Source organism: Drosophila tropicalis, unplaced genomic scaffold (assembly GCF_018151085.1).
Source record: "Drosophila tropicalis isolate 14030-0801.00 unplaced genomic scaffold, ASM1815108v1 contig_158, whole genome shotgun sequence".
Taxonomy (NCBI): Eukaryota; Metazoa; Arthropoda; class Insecta; order Diptera; family Drosophilidae; genus Drosophila; species Drosophila tropicalis.
This window is the reverse complement of record NW_027172602.1, coordinates 10,011,019-10,029,822: the sequence shown is the minus strand read 5'-3', so window position 1 is coordinate 10,029,822 and position 18,804 is coordinate 10,011,019. Positions and strand designations below refer to the sequence as shown.

General features: G+C 44.0%; 4 protein-coding genes across 4 annotated transcripts; 3 read left to right on the top strand and 1 right to left on the bottom strand.

The window, feature by feature from the left end:
- The first annotated feature begins 3,026 nt into the window (after positions 1-3,026).
- On the top strand, positions 3,027-4,077 carry LOC137586702 (uncharacterized). The gene is made up of 2 exons (XM_068302832.1): positions 3,027-3,073; positions 3,137-4,077. Exons 1-2 carry the CDS (start codon positions 3,067-3,069, stop codon positions 3,985-3,987), a joined length of 858 nt encoding a protein of 285 aa, XP_068158933.1. The 5' UTR covers positions 3,027-3,066; the 3' UTR covers positions 3,988-4,077.
- Positions 4,078-5,745: 1,668 nt separating this feature from the next.
- On the top strand, positions 5,746-6,769 carry LOC137586703 (L-xylulose reductase). Its single transcript, XM_068302834.1, has 2 exons — positions 5,746-6,172; positions 6,229-6,769. Exons 1-2 carry the CDS (start codon positions 5,865-5,867, stop codon positions 6,647-6,649), a joined length of 729 nt encoding a protein of 242 aa, XP_068158935.1. The 5' UTR covers positions 5,746-5,864; the 3' UTR covers positions 6,650-6,769.
- Positions 6,704-18,675, bottom strand: htk (hat-trick). The gene is given in 7 exon segments (XM_068302842.1): positions 6,704-7,182; positions 7,254-7,496; positions 7,569-10,980; positions 10,982-11,985; positions 11,987-13,315; positions 16,303-18,160; positions 18,277-18,675. Coding segments are annotated over 7 exon segments (8,043 nt in total). The 5' UTR covers positions 18,283-18,675; the 3' UTR covers positions 6,704-6,991.
- Positions 14,312-16,253, top strand: shop (shopper). The gene is made up of 3 exons (XM_068297280.1): positions 14,312-14,333; positions 14,374-15,195; positions 15,258-16,253. Exons 1-3 carry the CDS (start codon positions 14,312-14,314, stop codon positions 16,067-16,069), a joined length of 1,656 nt encoding a protein of 551 aa, XP_068153381.1. The 3' UTR covers positions 16,070-16,253.
- Positions 18,676-18,804: the final 129 nt, after the last annotated feature.

The window sequence follows — 18,804 nt, the reverse complement described above, 5'->3', positions numbered from 1 at the left end:
CTCTATTTATGTATTTGTCTTTCGTTGTAGCCACTTTCTGTTTCTCAATCGATATAATTAAGCAACAAACAGAAAGGAATCCCACTCCGATCCCCCAACCCACCGCAAAGCCCAATCAAATATGAAGGAAAATTCAACAAGTTGTTCGCATTGCTCCATCCAATCCTATCCCATCTTTGTCTCTTACTTGGGCCGAGTTCAATTTTGTCAGCGAAATGTGTGTGTGTGTGTGTGTGTGGATAGACGAAAACTCAAGAACTCTGCCAGAACGGATGCGAAATGAGAACGAGGACAACTTTTTGCTTGTTTGTTTGTTTGTTTGACAGGATGCCCCTGGAAATGGAAACTGCTAGGATTTCGTTAATGCCGACAAGTGAAAAGTACAGAAAGAAAATAAAAAATAAAAGTGAAAATGCAGAAAACAGCACAAAACAAGCAAAAACACACAAAAAGGACATAAAAATTTAAAATACCGCCGCAATAAAGTATAATTAAAAGTTTGTATTACTTTTTCACTTTGTGGTCGATAAACTGCATCCGGCCGAGATGGAACTAAACAACTAAATAAGAAATAAATAGCTTTAATAGTCAAAATGGACACCATAAAATAGATAAACATGTTGAATTAACTTTAAGTACTTTTCATTGTTTTATTGTTGAGGTCTAACAAACACTTTCACACTAAGCCCAAAAGTAGGCAACTGTTTGTTTATGGTTCAGTTTTTGCCTCTATAAAGCCAAAGGCAAAGTAATATATTTAAGCCTACCGCCTGTCCTTATTTAATAAAAAATATATTATGGAAGGATTAGGAGTTCTTAAGACGCCATTTTAATGGTCAAGCCTTGGTTTTGATCTGTCTATAAAAATCTTTCAAGTCTTTTATAAAACTCAAAAGAAGCTTTTAGTTTAGGTTTAGGGTTTAGTTTAGATATCTTTCTGGACATCCCCGAAATTTCAGTATTTGGAATAATTTTTGATTTTCACCCAACTAGTGAGTCTTCAAAGTCATACCCATACCGAAAACTGAGCTCATTCACATCCAATAACCTCTGGCCATGGAGAACGCATGTGTTTAAGGGCAAACCTTTTGCGTTAACCGAGGCGCCGTCATCTGGGTATTTCTTTCATCTCTGAAATATTAAAGTTGTTTGTGGCAAAGAGAAAAAAAAGAAAAACCAACCGCATCATTCTCAGAATTAAGGCCCAGTGCACGCAGAAAAGTTTTTCTCGAATCATAACATGGACAGAGCGAGTCAGGAAAGAATGATGATGGGCTATGGTGGCAAGGCAACAAGAAACAAAGGGTGCTGATGGATGTAGTTGGAATTGACGAAGGGAGTGCCCAAGGGTTAAGTCAACTAGACAGAAAATTGCCAGACGGCAACCGCAATGGAAACAATTGAAAGAGCGAGATCTGATGGTTATGCCGATGCTGTTTTTGCTGTTGTCTGTTTGCCTGTTGTGTGCCATTCTATTCGGACGAACCAAATGAGCCTTTAAGTAATCAGTGCAACATCAGTGGAAGCAGCTGGCTGGCCTCCTGTCTCCAGTCTCCCGTCGTCCGTCTCCTATCGCCATCATCTGGTGTTCTTTTTTTTTTTTTTTTGTTCTTTCACTGGCTGACTGTAATTACGCATTACCAGATGACTGTCATTTCATCGAAATCATAGGAGCTACACACAATTGAAGTAACACTTTAAAAGCACTTTAAGTGATGCCAGTTTGGGCCTGCACCACGCATCATTAATTCGTCTGAATGTTGCTCCACTGCTGCTGTTGCTGGTGCTGCTGCTGGTCCTGCTAGTGTTTTTTATTTAGCATCAGGTCCTGGGCATCCATTAGCAGATATGTCCAGACCGAGACCGAGACCGAGACGAGAGTGTATGGCAAACCGCAGCCCGTTCACCCAGTGACTAGACAGGCTAAGTCTATTTTCCTTTTCGAACAAAGGTATGGTTAGGAGAGGCTAGGGAAACTTTTTAGCGGACATTTTGATGGCATTCACAGAATGAGGGGCCGCCAAAAGTAAATGACCTACTCGTCCTTTCCGCATTGGTGGCCAAAAAGCGAAACCACAAACTGCACACACTGGACCACTGGGGAACACCCATCCAAATGAAATAAGGACAAAAAAAAAGAAGCGGGTAACTGAAAAAAACCAAACCGAAAGTCAATTGCCCTCGTTGCAGACGGATGTGAATTGGGAGCGGAAAGTTAACATAGCTTCTATATACACCAACTGGGCACACGTTTTTTTGTATTTCAAAACTAACTTTATGACTTACATCTAGATGCAACTAGTTAAACAAATTAATAAAATGACAGAAAAAATGACAACAAGTAAAATAGACTTCATAGTTCCATGATTTACCTATATTTCATAACGTCTTTAAGAATTTTTTCAGTTCTTAAGTTTGATAGGGGCCTTTTACTATAGACACAAAGAAGATTGGCTTTAAAATATTTGAATTAAACTTTTTGACATACCAAAAAAAGCCAAAAAAAAAAGTCCCCAAAATAACTATTTGACCATTGAGCCTAAAGTGTTTTCTAATCAACCAGCAATTGGTATTCATGAAATCATATTATAGTCGGGACTCCCACTACCAAAAATTGAAAGAGTCATGCAAAAAAAGTATAATTTTACTGAGAGTCAGATAGAGTTAATGCCATCATATGAATACACTGAGGGAAACCTCTCTACAACTAATGACAATTTAGAAAGCATTTTATGCCAAAAGTCTAGTAGTCGGATCCACTGGCTATATAGGGAATGTAAAGGTAACTGATCTGATGAACTGTCAGATCAACTGGCTGTATATATGTACATATGTGGATTGTGAAGAGACTTAACCAAGTGACCGAAATGAATATGCTTTTTCTCTTGGCAAGGGTATAACTACAAAAGGTTCTATTATCTACGAGACCTCAGACTATCACTGATAAGCAGAGCCCATAAAAAAAAAAGAAACACATGAAATACCAATTAAATTGGTAAATTTTACAATAACTTTCAGTTAGCTGGTTAAAGTTGACAGGCAAAGACTTCCCAACAATCGAAAGCAATGGCCGGTGAGTTAACAATCTACGTCGAATGAAATGCCGCTGATGCATTTGACCGATTTATCTTCTTAGAACACAGATGGATGCATTATAGCCACGGCAGTGTGCCACAAAACGCTGTGGTTGCTGGACATGATTCAGATGGCGATACCATTTACATTGGACGAGCATTCTTCAGCAATGATATGCTTCCCGCCAAGGTGATTCCCAATAAGGGCAAGGCCTACGTGGCGTATGCCCGGCAAGAGCATGAACTGGAGAACTATGAAGTATTGAGTGGCTATAACTATGAGTGGCTGCCAGCTGAGAATGGAGCTGTGCCGCCTGGTGCCGTCAAAGTTGGCCAGAATGTGGATGGAGAATGGTTGTATGCTGGTCGTGGCTATCACGCTGGTAGCCTAACAGTCGGAAAAGTTCATCCCTCTCATGGTTGTCTCTATATACCATACGATTCGGATGAGGTGAAAATATTTGCCTATGAAGTACTCTCCCAGCCCGAACGATGGGTCGACACAACAGCCTCTGATGTACCGCCCGGTGCTTTGATCGCTGGCCATGACTCAAATGGCGATGCCATCTATGTGGGCCGTGTATTTCGTAATGGTGATCTAATGCCGGCTAAAGTCGTACCCGCTAAGGGTACTGCCTATGTTGCCTACGGCCAAAAGGAACACGAATTGACCGATGTCGCCATCCTGGTGGGCGGTGGCTATCAATGGATACCAGCCTCACATGGCAATATTCATCCCGATGCCGTTTCATCGGGCACAAATGTGGATGGCGAGAAGCTTTTCGTGGGTCGTGCCAATTATTGCGATAGCATCACAGTAGGCAAAATTCATCCATCCCATGGTGGCATCTATATTCCCTTCGGAGGAGAGGAGGTTAAACTCGAGCACTACGAGGTCCTGGTGCGCGTTTAGAAATCCATTTTAATCTATTTTACTTTCCTTTTTTTTATTTTTGTTGCTGTGCTCTCTCTATAATTTAATAAATTGTTTGCTCTTTTTGTATGTCACGCTTTATCAGGGAATTTTAGTTGGGGTCGTAAAATTTCCACTAAGTGCTTATCAACACGGCAAGCAAGCCGGCAGGAGAACCTACCTGACCAGCACACATAGGTTCATATATGTATTATTGTGATATCTAACGAGAGCTCTTTATCAATTGATATTTGAGGGGTGTCATAAATAGTTGGCCGACTAAGCAATTTCAAAATGATATAGCTTAAATGCCAACAATCAACCCAAGCCCATTTATGTATATATTTACACAGTGAGCCGGAAATCGTCTGAAACTCATAAAGTATTCTTAGAAATACAGACAAGTACCTACGTATGTAAGTAATTACGAGTCATCAAGATAATACTTATATGTAAAATCGCTTAAGTCTTAACACATTGACTCATTTGTTTAGTTTTCTATAGCTTACAAAGTCCTTTCACTTTGAATTTTGCGCCCACACTAAACATTGGCGCCCTCTGTCTGAGCCGAAAGTGCTAAGGTCTAAGTAAAAGTGCTAAGGTCTGAGCCGGAAGTGCTAAGGTCTGTAGACATTTCGGCTGGGCGGGCACATTTAAAAACTATGTATTTTCGGATAAATAAACCATAATGAATGAAATATAGTTTTAGCTGCCTTTGCGATACTTGTCTAAGCAATGAAAGAAATTAGTTTTTTATCCAACGTTTTGTCTAAAAGTAAGTCGGAGGAAAAATTTAAGCAGTTAAGCTCAATAAATCAGTTTTAAACGTAAATTCTGTAAACTAAAAAAGGAAATGTTTTTGAATCTGATCTTTAAATGCTGAGATCCCCAAATATCCATTATTATTATCCTCCACTAATATTTGTTATATTAGTTGAATATCATTTGGTAGGTGGCAAACTGGTTAACAATTTTTTTAATCTAAGTAGCTTATGCTTATGTTTAAAATGTCTTGGAAAGCTGAATTTACATCCCCATAGAAGTGCTTCAATTAAAAACACTGGACTCGGACTGGACTAACATATTGAAATTAAATGCTAATTACTTGACATCCGGCTGTTGTCTCTTGGCCTATCTGAACGATTGACTCCTAGATAGGCTCACAAGTTCAGCTTATAATCTACTCTAATCAGCTATTGACGTCTTTTTGTTTCTCAGCTGTGGGTAAGAAGGTGCGGGGGATCATAAAAATAAACAAATATTCATGCATTCTTATCAGTCAAGCAAAAGAGAGCAAAGTAACTCGAATGACTTTTAATGCCCTAGCACTAATTACCCACAGCTCTAGTATTAAGTTGGGGATACGACTTCTAGATAACCTATATCAGAAGGAAAGGTGAATGTAAAATTTTCAAAATTATAATGCTTAGGTCATCTATGTACTTCGTGTGATTCAAATGCATCCGGATGGCCTTATTCTATTCTTAAACTTTTCTTTTACTTTTTCTCAACATATTTTTGACATTGTTCGAAGCTCTAAACGCATATGCCTTTCGTCAATACTAACAGATGGGTATAAAAAGAAGAAAACGGCAAGTGCGAGAGAAACACCATTGGGAGGGGGGAGGGGGATGGGGAACCAGATTAGTAAAGTATGAGAGAGAGACAGAGAGAGAAGAAAAGTGATAGCACATTTCTAATTCTAAATTTGATCTCTCAATCTCTCTCTGCCGCTCTCGCTCTCTCTCTCTAGCTCACCTAAACGAAACTGGGCCCCCGCACGGACGCTCAGAGGGCATCGGAATATTCCACAATTTAGCCACAACCGCAATAAAACTTATTAAATTCATTTGAGAACTGGTTAGCCACTAGAAACAATGTGGGGCGATCTCAAGGATAAGGTTATTTTGGTAACGGGAACGGGTTCTGGCATTGGTCATGCTCTTGTCCAGGAATTGGCCAAAGCTGGTGCCACAGTAATTGCCGTGGCCCGTAACGATGCCCAGCTCAAGGAACTGGCTTCATATGATCCCAAGCACATTCAAACCCTTAAACTGGATCTGGCCCATTGGGACCAGGTTAAAGAGACTTTGTCCAAGGTGCCACAATTGGATGGTTTGGTAAATAATGCCGGTGTGGCCATTATAAAGCCATTCGAAGAGCTTACCGAACAGGATTTTGATACGTAAGTAAAAAGAAACAGTCAAATTTTTAACTCACTAATGGAACTTGTTTTTGTAGTCACTTTAATGTTAACATTAAGGCCGTGTTCAATGTGACCCAGGCTCTGTTGCCCAAACTTCGTGATGGCTCCAGCATTGTGAATGTCTCCTCGATTGCGGCAAGTCGTTCCTTTGCCGGCCATACCGCCTACAGTGCCACCAAAGCTGCCTTGGATTCGTTGACCAAATCCTTGGCTTTGGAACTGGGTCCACGTAAGATACGTGTCAATTCGGTTAATCCTACTGTGGTGCTCACGAAAATGGGTCGTGACAATTGGTCAGATCCCGCAAAAAGTGGTCCGCTCTTGGCACACATTCCACTGAATCGTTTCTGTGAGGTGCAGGAAGTTGTCGATGCCATTGGCTATTTGTTGAGCAATAAATCGACTTTCGTCAACGGACATCACATTCTTTTGGAAGGCGGCTATGCCGTTTCCTAAGAAATCAATTCAATAACAATGCAAAGACTAATTCAATCTTTGGTTACACTTCGCTTATGTATGTTTCTATGGTTTTTTATATGTATATTTGCTTACATTAAAACAGTTTTCTCTGATTAATTGTACATAAACGTTATATCTTACACTTGTAACAAGATACAAAAAAAAATGTATATGTATGTATATCTATACATACTATATATAGATTTATAGAGTTTCTGCTTGAATTTGAATGTACATAATACAACTTATACATTGACTTGTTTTTTTTTCACTTATTCATTTATGCGGTTGCATCTTTCCCCGTCCCTATACCCCGCCATGCAGCAGGGTAAGCCTTCTCTAGGCACACACTTTACCCTGCTGTTGGCTTTGAATTTGCTGTTGCTTCTTCTCCCTTTCACGTCGTCTCATCTTTTTCCTTCGCCTGTCAATGATGGCCAATTCGCCCTTGATAACGGTATAGGTTTTGCGCAAATCCTGAATCTGCTTCCGCAATATCGTTATACACTGATCGGAGCTAAGCGAGGGATCTAATAAAATGTTTGGAGTAAATAGTAATAAGTTGACTTGGCTTGTTGTTAGACATGCATGTAAGACTTACCAAGTTCTACAAGGAAATTGTATGGACATGGCCTCACTCCTGATGCATTGCTATTGCCAGACTGTTGCTGCTGCAATTGTGTCTGTTGCTGCTGCTGGTGATGATGTTGCAACTGCTGTTGCTGCTGCTGTTGGTGTTGCTGACTCGTATTTTGCGGCAACAATTGCTGTCGTGTGCTATGACGTTGCTGCTGTTGTTGTGTATTGGCCACATTATCGCAAGCATCATCGGTATCGGAGCCAGCTAAAATGAGAGATAAAGAACAATTCAATAACCCTTTTGCTGGAAAGTGGACTCTTAAGGGGCGCAACTTACCTGTTGTTGTTGCTGTAATCTTACGCTGCAAATTGGCCGCCTGGCGTCTGCGTTTGCCCAAGGTTTGCAAATCGCCGGGAGCAGTTGCTGCTGCTGACGATGAGGTTACGGTTGACGTTGCTGATTGCGCAGCAGCGGCTGCGGCATTTACTTGTTCCTGGACCTGTTTCCTTGTTCGTTTTCGTTTTGTACCAGCAACAGCATTACCTATAGGTTCACTTACAGCTATGCAAGCCGCATTTGTGGCGTTTTCTTGCTCCGTCTCGACTGTGGGCTTTTTATTGCTGGCAATATCTTCGCTACTATCATCTTGGCTTGCCGAATCGGGTGAACTATTTGGAGCAGACGTGGAGGTGACACCACCGGCGGCACCAACGGCAGCATTAGCAGCTGCTACTGGCACCGGGACCAATGAGACAACCGCTGTGGATTGTGATGGTAGCTGCTGCTGTTGTTGTTGGGGATTTAACGTTACAGTACCACTTGGTGGCGGTGTATCAGGCGGCAAAGGACTAATCCCAGACAGGGACAATGTGTTACATGCGGCGGCAACAGAGGGCATACTGCCGGCTGTCGCGCCGACAACATTCAATCCAACAGGTGCCACAACAGAAGGTATCGTAGATGTTGTTGTGGTTGTCGTTGACACATTTGCGGCGGGGATTTGGTCGTCCTTGCTATTATAATTTGGAGCCGGACTACCAGGTATAGTCTCTTCACAAAGCAAATTGATCGATTCATTATGCGGATCACTGATCAATGGTGAACTGGCTGCCGGGGCAACTACTAAACTCTGTATAACCTCCTTGGCGGGATACATAACAAATGGACGCGGTGGTACCACCACGGCAGCTGCAATCGATGCCTGACTCGATTGTGTCTCCTCCGATGAACTGGATGGTTGGGCAGCAGCGATAGCTGCAGCTCCAGCGGTATATGGCTTGAGTATCACTTGTCCGCCAGCTAAAGATTCGTTAACGACTGGTGACATTGTTTTCGCAGCTACCGTTGAGGGTGAACCTGCTGTAGCAACAGCAGCCATCGCAGCAGATCCTGGACTGTGGCGCAATGCAGCAGCGGCAATCAGATTTGGACTCATTACCACAGATACAGGTATTTCGGGTAGTAGAATGGGCACACCCAATGCCAAGTGCGGATTACTAGTGGATGGACTAACAGTCAACGGTTGTTCACTGTCTGTTAATTCTTTGGGAATTGTCTGATGAAGTTTGGCCAATGGCGGTGGTTGGGTGATACCAACAAAATTGGCAGCCGGCTTGAGGGGAATGGGTGCCTGGACATTATCCAATTGTTTGGACCCAGGTGATAGTAGTTCCAATTTAACTGGCTCTGTTGTTGATGTTGCGGCTGCCGATGTTGCCGGAGTTGCTGCTGTTGTGGGGATGGTTGTTGTGGTCGCTGCCGTTGCCTCCGAATTGGGACTCTTTTGATCATTTGTAGTTGTCTGCTCTTCGGCCAAATCCTCAATGACAAGTCTTCGTTCCGAATCTGTGCTATCCATGGACTCATCCGAAAAGCCACCAGCTCCAGCTGTCGCTGTGGAATTCGGCGTATGTGCAGCAGTTGGTGTTCCAGTCATGGATAGAGAGCTGCTACCACCAACACCACTGATACCCACTGGCGTCTTTCTTTGCTGTATAGCACATTCCAGTTTCTGTATGGTTTCGCTTAGTTCGCTATTCTTCGCTAAACCCATCGATGATTCTAGCAGAGATTTTGTCTCTGGGCTATTTGTGGACGAAGACGGACGATAGATCTCCCCTAACAGCGAGCCAGTGTGAATTTTTAAGGGTTCGCATAAAAGTTTCAGATTACTGCTAACCAGCTCGAGTGGCTCCTTCTCAGAAGCTGCCGACAAACCTGGTGTTATTATATCCGCAGCGGGAACAGAGACAGGTACCAGAGCAGGCGGTCCAACAACTGGCGGCAGAACAACTGGCGATAGCAACGACGATGTTGGAACAGTTGTGGATGATACCGCATCATTTGGTTTACTTTTGCTATTCTCTACCTCTTCTTTCTTTTGACTGATTGCCTTTAGGACTTTGTCGGCTATGGAGCTCGGCTTCTGTTCATATTTAACAGCATCCAAATCGCCTGCCAATAATATCTTGACATTTTCCAATTTCTCCAGTTTATTATCCTTTGATTCACCTGAACTGTAGCCACTGCCCTCGTTTGAGGTGCTCAACTCGAAGACGTTGCGTGTCTCAATGAAGGGACTGCCAACGATGGGAGGACCACTAGCAGATGCGATCGGGGCTGGCGGTGTGCTCATTTTGCCAATAGAGGAAGTGGGTGAAACAGTTGCATGTGCAGGTCCAACTCCTACTCCACCTACTCCTCCACTAATGCTGCTTGGCGGCGTACTGGGTGTCGGTGGCTGTAAGGCATCCGTTAAAGCTCTTGTTGTTTCCTGCACAGTCTGGGCCAATTCCTCATTTAGAGCGGTCATATTGAGATTAAAGCTAGGCGATTTGCGTAATACATCGAACGGCGTCGAGGACAAATGCTGAGCAGAAGAATGTGACGAGGAGGAGGAGACAGAAGGTGAGGATGTGGAGGGCTGTTGAGTTGTTAATGTGGCAGCTGGAGTAGCTCCAACATTGGCCACTTTTACATTTGCTCCTGCCCCTCCAGTTCCTGCAACTGAAGTAAGTTTCTCCTTCTCTTTATCCCTATCTTTCGATTTGTCCTTATCCACATCCAATTTGAATATCTTGGCCTTATCCACATGGCCCAGGGTGGCCTCTTTAAGGGGAGATCCTCGTTTTTTAGGTTTCGATGCTGATGTCACCGCACTATTCGATGTGCCACCAACTGATGGCAAATGATGCTGCTGCTGTTGCTCTGCTACACTTTGTTGTAGGGAACTGTTGGCGGCTTTAAGGGCTTGTTTTCTAGCTGTGCTTGTTGTTCCACTTAGTCCACCACTGCCAACTGGTGATGGTGTTATGACAGAGGATGAGGATTGAGATTGTGCAGAGTTTGAGGTTGAGGAAACAGTACATGTGCCACCCGATGCCATGGGTGAGATACGCTTCTCGAATTCAAATGGTTCAGTGTCCATAAACTCATATATGTCAGAAGAGAGCAACTTGTTACCAAGTCCTCCTCCTCCTCCACCTAATGAAGCCACTGCGGTGGCCCCCTGTTGTGGTACCGATGACACTGCTCCACTGCTGCTGGTGCTGCTGCTGGGTGTGGTGGTAGTGGTGCTGCTATATTTGCTTTCCTTAACTGGAGGTGGTGGCAATGTTGAAGATGGCCCTGTGGTCGGAGCACTTATCTCCAGCTTACTCATATCTGGCAATGACCGTGTCGCTGAACTCGTTGTGCCACTCGAACAGAACGACGATCCACTGGACGATGACGATGAGGGAGGATGACGGTGAACATGCTGCTGGCATTTCTACCTTTAATGTGGCCATTTCTTTGTGATGAATGGGTTCAATAAATTTTTTATTAGTTTCTTGTCCAGATGTTGCCTGCTTTTTGATCCCTGTCCCCCCTTGATGATGATGATGCTGCTGTTCTGGTGTTATTTGTTTCTTACTGGCCACGCCACCAGTACTTTGTGGCTTCTCCACGATGACCGATGTATATTTAGCGCTGGTACTGCTACTAACAGCAGACCCTGCCGCAGAGGAAGCGGCGGCAGAGGATGAGCTGTTGCCTGGATGCCGTTGCAAAGTAAATGCAGGTGGCTTGATATCTACTACTGCTGCAGTGGCTCCTCCTGATCCTATTGCGCCATGGAAAGGTACTTTGCTGGCCGGCTTCACATCTTCTTCCTTGATTTCTGTTTTTGGGGTGGATGCTGTTGTCGTGGTGGCTTCCGTTTTAATCGCCGTTGTGGTGGCCTCTTCAACTTTAACCTCTTCTTGTTTTAATTTAGTCTTGACACCCTCTGGCTTATCTGACGACTGTGAATCTTCATCAGCATATGAATCGGATGCTTCGGAGGACATTTCCGTTGAACTACTTTTGGCGGATTCCATTTTGACCTCCTTCTTAACCACCTCCGCCTGAGCAACGTTCGAGATTGACTCCTTCTTAACCAGATCTTTGCGTTCATCTTGATCAGCCAATTTGGCAGAGGTTTGCAATTGTAGTTGTGGTTGGAACCCCTTAAGTTCGGAACGTATTTCGCTAAGATCATAGTCACGACCTTTGGATGAAACGGCACCACTGCTCATGGCACGATTTCCAGTGGAAGCGCGTGAACGCACCAAAGGTTTGTTTGCGGGTGGCTGTATCGGTGGTTCCTCTTCCTCTTCGGCATCTTCATCACTGTCGTCATCATCACTGGGACTGCGTCTTTGTGCTGAATTAGCACTTGACACTGTGGCCGATGAGTTGGTCGTAGCTGCATTAACAGAGGTGGTGGACGAGGAAGAGGAGGCCGCCGCCGCTGCCACAGCCGCCAATGATCTTCCTTTGGCGGAAAGACCTTTGCCTAAGACCTTTGAATCCTTGCTGCTGGCACCTGCGCCTCCTGATGCCCCCTTGTGGGCCACGTTTTGGTCGACGCACTGGCTCATCCGAATCGGAATCACTTTCTGTGGCCATTGAGGCATCGGAAATGCGTCGGGAATTGCTGCTGTTCGTGCCACTGTTTTGATTTTGGTTATTGCTGGTGCTGCTGTTCGTAAATGTTCTGGTGGGACGTTTTTTCAGCTGCGATGCAGCTGGCGATTTGGTACGACTCGAAGTGGAGGCCACCGACGAAGGAGTGGTTGAACGTGGCGGCATCGAATCACTGCGTCCGCGACCACGTTTGGCAACCGATGTTACTGCTGTTCCGCTGGCATTGCCAACACCAGACGTTGAACTGCCGTGTGTCTTAACCAACGCGCTCTGATTTTGACCACCAACAGCTGTACTACCTGTTTGTAATTGTGCAGCTCCAGCAGCTAGACTCGATGATGGTTTCGTCTCTTTACCGCCCACTTGTTGATTTCCAGAGCCACTGGAGCCAGGTGGTTGTGTTGAGGTGTTAGCAGCAAGACCACCGACGGTATTTGAGCTATTACCGCTGTTCCCCTGACCACCAGCACCACCACCAGCAAGAGAAGAAGTGGTGCCAGCTCCTCCACCAATACTGTTCGCACTGCACGTGCTTATGGTGCGGGTCTTTTGCTTCGATCCCTTGGTTAAATTCTCGGCAATCCTCTCACGTGGAACCCACTCATCGTAGCGATTATTCCAGCCCGTATAATGAACCAAATACATGGGCACACCACGTTGGACACTAATCTCAATGACTTTCGCCTCATAGGTGCTGGTGCCATGGGAGCTCGGTGATTTCTTTTCGTGATAATTGACTTTCAGTTTATCCCCGATGCCGACGAGAAAATCGCCAGTATCAACTTTCTCTACAACCGTTATTTCATCCTTTTTTCGTTTACCACCGGGGCCACTGCTAGCTCCGCCGCTGCCACCGCTACCACCGCGCTGCTTTTCATCCGGCAATGGTGGCTGAGACTGCTGTGGTTCTCTGTGTTGTTGCTGTTGTTGTTGCTGCTGCTGTTGCTGTTGTTGTTGTTGCAGCTGCTGTTGTTGTTGTTGCTGCTGCTGTTGTTGTTGCTGCTGTTGCTTTTCGACCTGTTTGCTGCGTTGATGTTTTTCCTTTTTCGTTGTTGCCGCCGACGTTGAGGACGAGGACGAAGGTGTTGCTGTTGCGCTTGTTGTTGCTGCTGTTGTTGTTGCTGCTGCTGCTGTTCCTGTTGGAAAAATGACAGATAAACATGAGTTAGAAAAGGCAAGACAGAGAGTTGGTGAACAAAAACATGAGGGCGAGAGAGACAGCGAGAGAAAATAATAGCGAGAATATGAATATCTGAACATACATATGTACATACATATATATATATACATATGTATGTATATGTATGTACATGTATACAAATATATTTTAACCAACTTGTTTACATTAATTATTTGCATTTTCATATCTCTTTTTTACGTTCAAGCAAACATTTAGTTAGGCGGCATCGATAAAACTTAATACTTGCCACAATCTGACAATCGATAAAAATTTATCTATCCACAAGTGTGACTAATTTATACCCTATAAGCTTGGGGTTTGATTCTAAAAATCTAATTATTCATATTATGTTTGCGGTTTTGCTCTAATGAGTTTCCACAAAACGTATAAAATAGACACAATTTGATTTTTTAATGCCACAAAATTAGTTTTCTAATTCATGGAAATCCCTAAGAATATGTCTATTGGGGTGTAATTCTGTTTAAACCATTACAAATTAGTTTGCTTCATAGGGAAGTACATATTTATCTTCCATTTTCTCTCTTTTGTCCCACTGTAGATAAGGTGAATTTGTAGGTGGCGAACATAGACTTTCGGCTATCGATAATTGCATTCAGCTTATCGATTAGAAGGCGACAAGCAGATAGGTGCGTGTGAGACGTCAGAGGCCGCAGCAAATAGCAAACAAACTCAACGTACGCTAAAAATTAGAGCTTGTTATATTAATAAACATACATGGTATAATAAAAGAGACTGTTCTTATCAATAAAACAAACTTGGCCTTGACTGGGAGCGGCACCAAGCACCACCAAGCCGTAGATTGTCAATGGTAGTGGCACGCCGGTTAAAAACAACAAGTTAGAGACGAGAAGAGGAGGCCTCTCTCTGTATGTAGATAACTTGGAGGGAGGATTAGACCTACAATAATTGGTTAAATTGGTTTTACATAACAATGAGTTTACTAATACGTCGGAGTAAATGGTTACTCCAAAGGCAAAGAGTTTTTGCAATGAGCATCGTTTCAGTCTCTTCAACGTCATCAGGAGGGGATCACCACCAGCACTGGCATACGAATCAGAGATGGAAAGCTGCGTATTCTTTTTTATTGTCTAGGCGGTATTAGTTTGGGGTATTGGCTATACACCAAGTCCAATTCTAAAGTGGTTGCAGCTGAGCCAAGTAAATTGGATATAGTTACCGAAGAGTCGGCGCGATTGTGGCATAAGACACAACGTACCGATTTGCCTACTTATAAGCCGGAGCAAGTGCAGCAGCATAATACACATGAGAATGGCATTTGGATAACGTATGGATTGGGTGTCTATGATGTTAGTGAATTTGCCCCAAATCATCCGGGTGGCGATAAGATTTTAATGGCGGCTGGCAGTGCCATCGATCCATTTTGGGCCATCTATCAGCAACACAATAGCCTAGAGATACTTCAGTTATTGGAATCGTTTCGTATTGGTAATCTAGAGCGCCCAGAGGGCACTGTCATTGATGATGAAGAAGAGAGTTCCCCTTGGTCTGAGGAACCGCAACGACATGCCCTACTAAAGGCGGCCTCTCAGCGACCTTTTAATGCTGAGCCGCCTATTGGAATGTTGGGCGAACAGTTTTATACTCCCAATAAGCTTTTCTATGTGCGTAATCATTTGCCAGTGCCCAATATTGCAGCCGATGATTATGAGCTGGAAATCGAGATGGAAGGTTCATCGAAGCAGTTGACATTAAAATTGGAGGACATAAAGGCATTGCCCAAGCACACTGTGACAGCGGCTATTATGTGTGGAGGCAATCGACGTTCAGAAATGACCAAGTTTAAGCCAGTCAAAGGTAAGATTTAATGGAATATTTACTATAAGCAAGTAAACTATTCCTTGCTTCTTCATTTACAGGACTTTCCTGGGGTGCTGGAGCTGTGGGCAATGCCAAGTGGTCAGGTGCTCGACTCTGCGATTTACTGCAAGCTCAGGGCGTACCGCCGAATGAGAAGAACCATGTGATATTCGAAGGTGCTGATCTAGATCCTACTTCTCATCCGTATGGTGCATCAATACCATTGTCCAAGGCCTTAGATCCTCGCGGTGATGTCCTGCTGGCCTATGAGATGAACGATGAGCCATTAACACGAGATCATGGCTATCCCATAAGAGTGATAGTCCCCGGCACTGTGGGTGCTCGTAATGTTAAATGGTTGACACGTATTGTAGTATCTGATTCAGAATCGGATTCACATTGGCAGCAAAATGATTACAAAGGTTTCAGTCCGAGCACAGATTGGGATACTGTCGACTTTAGCAAGGCCGATGCAATTCAAGCGATGCCCGTAACATCGGCCATATGTTCACCATTGCCGGATGAGCACATTAAAGTGAATGATAAGGGTGATATTAAAGTGCATGGCTATGCCTGGAGCGGAGGTGGACGTAAAATTGTGCGAGTTGATATAACTATTGACCAGGGCCAGACATGGCATGTAGCGGAATTGGAACAAGAGAATATACCAGACGGACGACACTACGGATGGTCCTTGTGGACTGTCCATTTGCCCATTTCTAAAAATCAAGTTGGACGTAATGTCGAAATATGGGCCAAAGCTGTGGATTCAGCTTATAATGTACAACCGGAGAAATTTGAAAACATTTGGAATTTGAGAGGAGTCCTCGCCAATGCTTATCACAAGGTCAAAGTGAAAATTGTTAAATAAATTATGGCCCAAACACTGATCGAGAGCGAAATATTAATTTTTATAGATTAAAATTTAGATTCTATGAATTGGTATGTGATGATAGTCACAAGAATCTACTCTGAATACAACCACATTGTGTAAATTGTTATCCTAATTTGTGTTGTATGCAATATATAGAATAAATAATTTCATTTCAACCCGATTATATTGGCGTTAATGTCTTGAAAACTTATACAATTTGTATTGCTTACCTATTGCTGGTGAGGCATCGCGACTTCTTTGCGTATCCTTGGTGGAGGAGTTGCTCCCGCTGCCAGTAGTGGGTTCCTTTTCTATGCTACTACTCTTCCTTGATGCCCCAGTTGAGGATGTGGCAGCGGTAGTGGCTGCTGCAGCTGCTGCTGCAACAGCAGCAGCCTTTATCTTAGACAGCGGCACATCACCCTCTGGATCTTTGCTAGTAGCTGCAGCTGTCGATGATGAGGCTGCTGCTGCTGCTCCTGAAGATGAACCAGAGGCCGAGTTGCTTCCCCCTGCTGATGTTGCCGTTGTTGCAGATGCCGAAGATTTCTCTTCGTATTTCTCGACTAAACTTTTAACCTTTCCAGCAGACTGGGTATTGCTATTGGCGGCATTGGAAGCTCCTGATCCACTGCCACCGCCGCTGCCTCCAGCGGCAGAACCTTTACGTTGTTTCTTGACAGGCTCGACAACGACACTAGAAGATTCGCTGGTGTTTTCAGATTCCTCGCCTGCCGCTGCCAATTGTGCTGCTGTGGGCGGTGTAGGGGTAGCAGTTTGATTGGGCACCGCCAATTTGCTGATGGTTTCGGTTTTACTTGTCTCGACTGGCTTGGGCGAGGCCACGGAATTGGCACGCACTAGACTGCGTCCCTTGCTGCGATTTCCTGAATTTCTTGAGGTCATCAGCATGGAGCACCCCAATTTGCGATTGAAGTCGCCGTAGGGTTGCAGGAATTTCTTGTAGGCCTGTTTCACCAGATTCATCACACTCACCGTGCATGGCGTGAATCCCAGTCGAATGGCAATAAGTTTCCATTGATTTTGTGTGGTCACACGATTGTAGCCGCCACGCTTCTGAACAGCACGAAATAAACGATATAGATCTACGTCGCGACTCTGTATGGAGGGCACTTTATTGAGAGGAGTACCACGATCATCCATATACTTATACAGTTGTGCCACAAAGCGATCCTTTTCTTCATGTGGCTCATCGTCGGAGGAATCCGAATCGATTTCGCCCTCATCATCGCTAGAGATATTCGACAGACCAAAAAGCGAATCACGATCCCAATGCGGAGGCAGGATGCTGCTGTCTAAGAACTCCAAAGCTGCCTGCACAGCAGGCACATCCTGCTTTCCGGCGGCCACTTCTCGTGTAAATTCTGTGGCCTCTTTTTTCGGTACAGTGTAATAACGTCCATCCTTAAAGGAGCGTACTAGATATTCATCCTTCACACGTATACGCACTGTGGCCTGGGCAGTGGGTGCCACCACAAGGGCTGGAAACCATTTTTCCTTATCCTTTTTCTTAGTCTCCGTTTCAACACACACAACCTTGCCAATGTGCTCCTCCTTTTCGTTAACCAACTCCTTGGTAGCCTCACTTTCATCCTCATCATCGGAGCTATCTTCATTGTTCAGTTGACCCCGACGACGACCACGTCTGCCGCCCACCACCGGATTGCCAAAGTGCTCAGGATGGGTTAATGGCAATTGATCTAGTGTTTCGCTCTCATTGAAATGTCGTCCACTCTTCAAGCACAACGCTGTGCGACGCAATGTGGTAATATCTCCATCATCAAACACCACAGTATACTGGGAGCAATCTTGAATTTTTGTTATGGTCGCTTCGACAGTTTCCTTGCGATCCGGGTGACGCACCTCGACGACAGCTCCCACTCTCAATTGACCAGTGGGCGCTTTAATGGCATCATCTGACACAATTCCCGAGCCCAGTCCTTGCTTATAGGCGACTTTCACTTTAATGTTTCGCACAACTTTACTGACTTTTGCTTCGCAAAATGCGCCCTTATACTTGGCACTGACCTCCGTGCCCACAGGCAATGAAGGCGGATCATCCACTTGCTAAAATCAACAAAAAAAAAAATCAAAAGAGAAGACGAGAAAAAATGTCAAGTTATAATAAACATTCTCGAATTGACCAACACACCCTCCAAAACAATTACACTACACCCACTCACCTGCATTTTCTGAAAAAAATAACGTTCGTAATTTAGATAATCCTTTACAAACGCCACTTTTACACTTTTCTTTTATTATAAATAATTATTATCTCTTTTAATATTTTTACTGTACAACATTTCACATTATTTTTGTATTGTTTTGCGCTTGGCTTGCTACTCGACTCTCCCCTCCCTACCGTAGCCTAGACCCATGACAGTGTTGCCTGATTGGCTGTTATGATTCTTCTACGAAAACAACTATTTATTTGCAGTAATTGATGATTTCTTATATTTCTGCAGAACTTTGAGCCACTATTTATTGATTAAATACCATTGATGACGTTTTTTTGGCTAATTTTCCATTAGTTTATATTATTTTGGCGCATCAATTTTTCGCTAGAGATGTCGATAACTATTCGTTGCACATTCTGTGTTATCGCAAGTCAAGGTGACGTCGCACAGTAAAACGATTTATTTCGATTAACATTCGATTCGATTTCGATTGAGTCCGATATCAAACAGATAGGGGGCGCCAGGCTGTCGATC

What these genes read in the sequence shown, in the direction of transcription:
- LOC137586703 (XM_068302834.1), top strand. Translation starts at nt 5,865, where the DNA reads ATGTGGGGCGATCTCAAGGATAAGGTTATTTTGGTAACGGGAACGGGT. An exon ending in ACCGAACAGGATTTTGATAC is followed by an intron (nt 6,173 to 6,228) that starts GTAAGTAAAAAG and finishes TTGTTTTTGTAG; the next exon opens with TCACTTTAATGTTAACATTA.
- shop (XM_068297280.1), top strand. Translation starts at nt 14,312, where the DNA reads ATGAGTTTACTAATACGTCGGA. An exon ending in GAGTTTACTAATACGTCGGA is followed by an intron (nt 14,334 to 14,373) that starts GTAAATGGTTAC and finishes TTTTGCAATGAG; the next exon opens with CATCGTTTCAGTCTCTTCAA. An exon ending in CAAGTTTAAGCCAGTCAAAG is followed by an intron (nt 15,196 to 15,257) that starts GTAAGATTTAAT and finishes CTTCATTTACAG; the next exon opens with GACTTTCCTGGGGTGCTGGA.